At 45.2% G+C, this 3468-nt stretch overlaps 1 protein-coding gene across 1 annotated transcript; it reads right to left on the bottom strand.

Moving 5' to 3' along the window:
• Positions 1 to 936: 936 nt before the first annotated feature.
• Positions 937 to 2112, bottom strand: LOC134744959 (uncharacterized). The gene has a single exon (XM_063678906.1). It carries the CDS (start codon positions 2110 to 2112, stop codon positions 937 to 939), a length of 1176 nt encoding a protein of 391 aa, XP_063534976.1.
• Positions 2113 to 3468: the final 1356 nt, after the last annotated feature.

Here is a 3468-nt window from a genome sequence, read left to right as displayed (position 1 = left end):
TTTTGCCATATGCCGTTCTACACATTCCAAACACCCTCAGTGCCTTGGTTATGGTAGTTTCGACATGCTTTTTCCAGTTCAGTTCTTTATCTAGTGTTAAACCTAGATATTTCACTTCATCGGACATTTCCAGAACCCTTCCATAAAGCTTCAGCTGTTTCATGCCGTTAAGGGTCTTTTTCCTGGTAAACGGTACTACTACTGTTTTGCCAGGATTGATGGAGAGCTGATGATGGTTGCACCACCTCTCCACTTGCTTCAGTGCTGTATTCATGATTTCCGATACCGTTCCCGGGAATTTCCCGTTTACAAGAATCACTAAATCATCTGCATACCCTACCGTGTATATTGGGCCTTTGTTTAGTTCTTCCAGCAGTGAGTTCACTACCAGGCTCCAGAGAGTCGGTGAAAGAACCCCCCCCTGTGGGCAACCCTTCGTGGCCGTGGCTAATATTTCATCTCCCATGAGGGTGGACTTTATTAGTCGGCTATTTAGCATAGTACCAATCCATCTACAGATTGTCGGTTCTATGCCATGTTTAGATGCTGCAGTGCTGATTGCCTGATACGTGGTGCGGTCAAATGCCCCCTCCACGTCTAGAAAAGTGGCTAGGCATAGTTCCTTGTTCTCTATCGCCTGCTCTGCTTTGGTTGTCACCAGGTGCAGTGCCGTTTCAGTCGATTTACCCGGCTGGTACGCACATTGCAATTGGTGCAGTGGATGTCTCTTAAGAGGACCATCCCTTATATGTCTGTCTACCAGTTTCTCCAATGTTTTGAGGAAAAATGATGACAGCCTTATCGGCCTGTACGATTTGGCTTCTGTGTAATCTGCTTTGCCTGGTTTAGGCAGGTATGTTACTTTTACCATCCTCCACACACGTGGCACGTGTCCGAAAGCTATGCACGCTCTGTACAGTCTACCTAAGTGTGGTATTAGTACATTGGCGCCCTCTTGTAGTAGTATGGGGTAGATTCCATCTGACCCGGGGCTTTGTATGGCTGAAATGTTGATAGTGCCCATTGTATCTTATCGTGATCTACTACCTTTTTAGACGTGTCCCAGTTGTACCTGGTAGTGCTAGTGGGTTGTTCCACCACACTAGTTACTATATCGTCCGTTACGCTCTGGTGTATTATCGAGCCTGGGAAGTGTGTGTTACACATGACTTTTAGGGTTTCTAACCCCGTTTCAGTCATTCCTCCATCACTTCTTCTAACTGAAGTGAGCGGAACTGACTTCGTTGTGGCTAGCGCTTTTGTAAGTCTCATGCCTTCCGGTATGGACCTGATTTGATCGCAATGGTTCATCCATGCCTTCCTTTTTGCTTTCCTCACCGCTTTGCTGTATTCAGTGAGTTTCTGCGCATAATGCTGAAAGTCCTTAGTCCTTTTAGCATCGTTGAAGACAGCCCTGGTTTCCTTCCGGAGTTTTGCGATCTCCGGGTTCCACCAGGGCACCTTCTTCGCCAGGATTTTCTTTTCCGGGCAGTTGTTTGCCCAGGCTGTATAAACAGCTTGTACCATTCGGTCTGATTCAAGTTCTATGTCACTGATAGAGTTTAGCTTGCCTTTAAGGTCTCCCAGTTCCGCCTTCAAGTCGCTTTTGAACGCTAACCAGTCGGTGTTTCTGGGATTCCGTTTGCGTATAATTTCTAATTGAATTTTAGTCTTATACCTAAAGCATATGTATCTATGGTCCGATAAAGAAATCTCCCCAGAGACATGCCATGAGCTAATCTTACTACTCGCGTTGTTGGACGCTAGCGTTATATCAATAACCTCACCCCGCCTAGCATTGACGAATGTCGGTTCATTGCCTTTGTTTAATAATTGTAAGGAAGAGCTTACCAGAAAATCCAATACCTTCTCCCCTCTTCTGTTGACATCCGAGCTTCCCCAGATGACGTGGTGTGCGTTCGCGTCGCAGCCGATGATCAGGTCGGTGTTCGCCTGGCTGCAGTAGACAGCAAGATCCCGCAGTTGCCCAGTGATTGGATCTGCTGCCTCGTAGGGAAGGTAGGCTGATGAGAAGATTAGAGCCTTACCCCCCCCCTTGTTTTGGATCTTGACCGTAGTCAGATCCCTGGAACAGAAAGCATGTAGAAGCATAGCGTCAATGCCATTTTTAACATAAATACATGTCCTCATATTACTTTCAGGACAAACATACAACATTGTCCCGCCAGTACCGTTTAAGCCTCTTATCTCGCCTTTGTAAATATATGGTTCTTGAATAAGAGCAATATCGAACTTGTCGCTTTTTAGCTGCCTAGCCAGAAGGGCAGTGGCTGCTTTATTGTGCTGAAGATTTATCTGTACGCACCTTATCACCTAGTCGGACTCGCGCACCGAGGGTTCCGTACTTTTTAGTCTTTGTTGTTATAGCGGCAACAGAAATCACGGTTCATGAGATACAGCCTGGTGACAGACAGACAGACGGACAGCGGAGTCTTAGTAATAGGGTCCCATTTTTACCCTTTGGGTACGGATCCCTAAAAATGTTTTTTTTTGACAAAAAAATTATTTCGTAGAAAATTCTCTTGCACTTGCAGACCAAATTTGCCTGCAGTCGGGAACACAGGACCAGGGTGGAAGACTCGCCGCATATGCATGCGACTTTCTTTGCATATGCGGACTGCTTTTACCAGGGACCGGACAACCCTTTCCGCGATAAAACCCTTTCAATGGGCGACACTTAAACACGGCTAACACATTGAAAGACTTTCCCTTTTAAACTGCAAGCCCATTCATACCCTTACCTTTGACTAACCCTTATTGAAAAGCTAACCAAATATAAGGCTAGCCCTTAATAAGGGTTACCCTTATCTTTAAGCGCTTTTTATAAAGGTTTCCCTTTGCGTGAAAGAGACAGGATTAGTATATATCTACGGTAGTGTATGAAAAGGAAAGAAAATACGTGCCTAGCCAAAGAACGCCGCCGTCGCCGCCGACGATCGCTCGGATTCGAAGTAATGTGTGCTTTATGAACAAGGTAGACGACTTAAATTAGCACGCTTATATGCTAAAAGGGAAGCCCTTTATAAGGCTAACCCTTATAAGCAATATGCAAGGTGTTGGTGAGCGGATGATAAGGGTTTTGTAAGGGTATTTGGGCTACCGATTACTCAAATGTGGTAGCTTTATATAAGGGTTTTTAAAACCAAAACAAAGGGTTTCGTCTGGCAAAGGGTATGGTGAGTTAAGCCTTATGCAATACCCTTATAAAACCCCGATAAGGGATAGCGGGCCGGTCCCTGGCTTTTACTAGTAATTAGAACTGGAACGATATTTCGTTCATGGGGACGTTTATGTTATGACTGTTACGAGTGTAACTAGTAGTGTAGTGACACATTTACTTTGTAGTTATGTGGCTTACATTGTAATCTTTTTGGGGTTCCGTACCCAAAGGGTAAAAACGGGAACCATTAATAAGACTCCGCTGTCCGTCCATCTGTCTGTCTGTCT

Source organism: Cydia strobilella, chromosome 10 (assembly GCF_947568885.1).
Source record: "Cydia strobilella chromosome 10, ilCydStro3.1, whole genome shotgun sequence".
Taxonomy (NCBI): Eukaryota; Metazoa; Arthropoda; class Insecta; order Lepidoptera; family Tortricidae; genus Cydia; species Cydia strobilella.
The sequence above is the reverse complement of the archived record's forward strand: the minus strand, read 5'-3'. Positions and strand labels throughout refer to the sequence as shown.

What these genes read in the sequence shown, in the direction of transcription:
- LOC134744959 (XM_063678906.1), bottom strand. Translation starts at nt 2,112, where the DNA reads ATGCTTCTACATGCTTTCTGTTCCAGGGATCTGACTACGGTCAAGATC.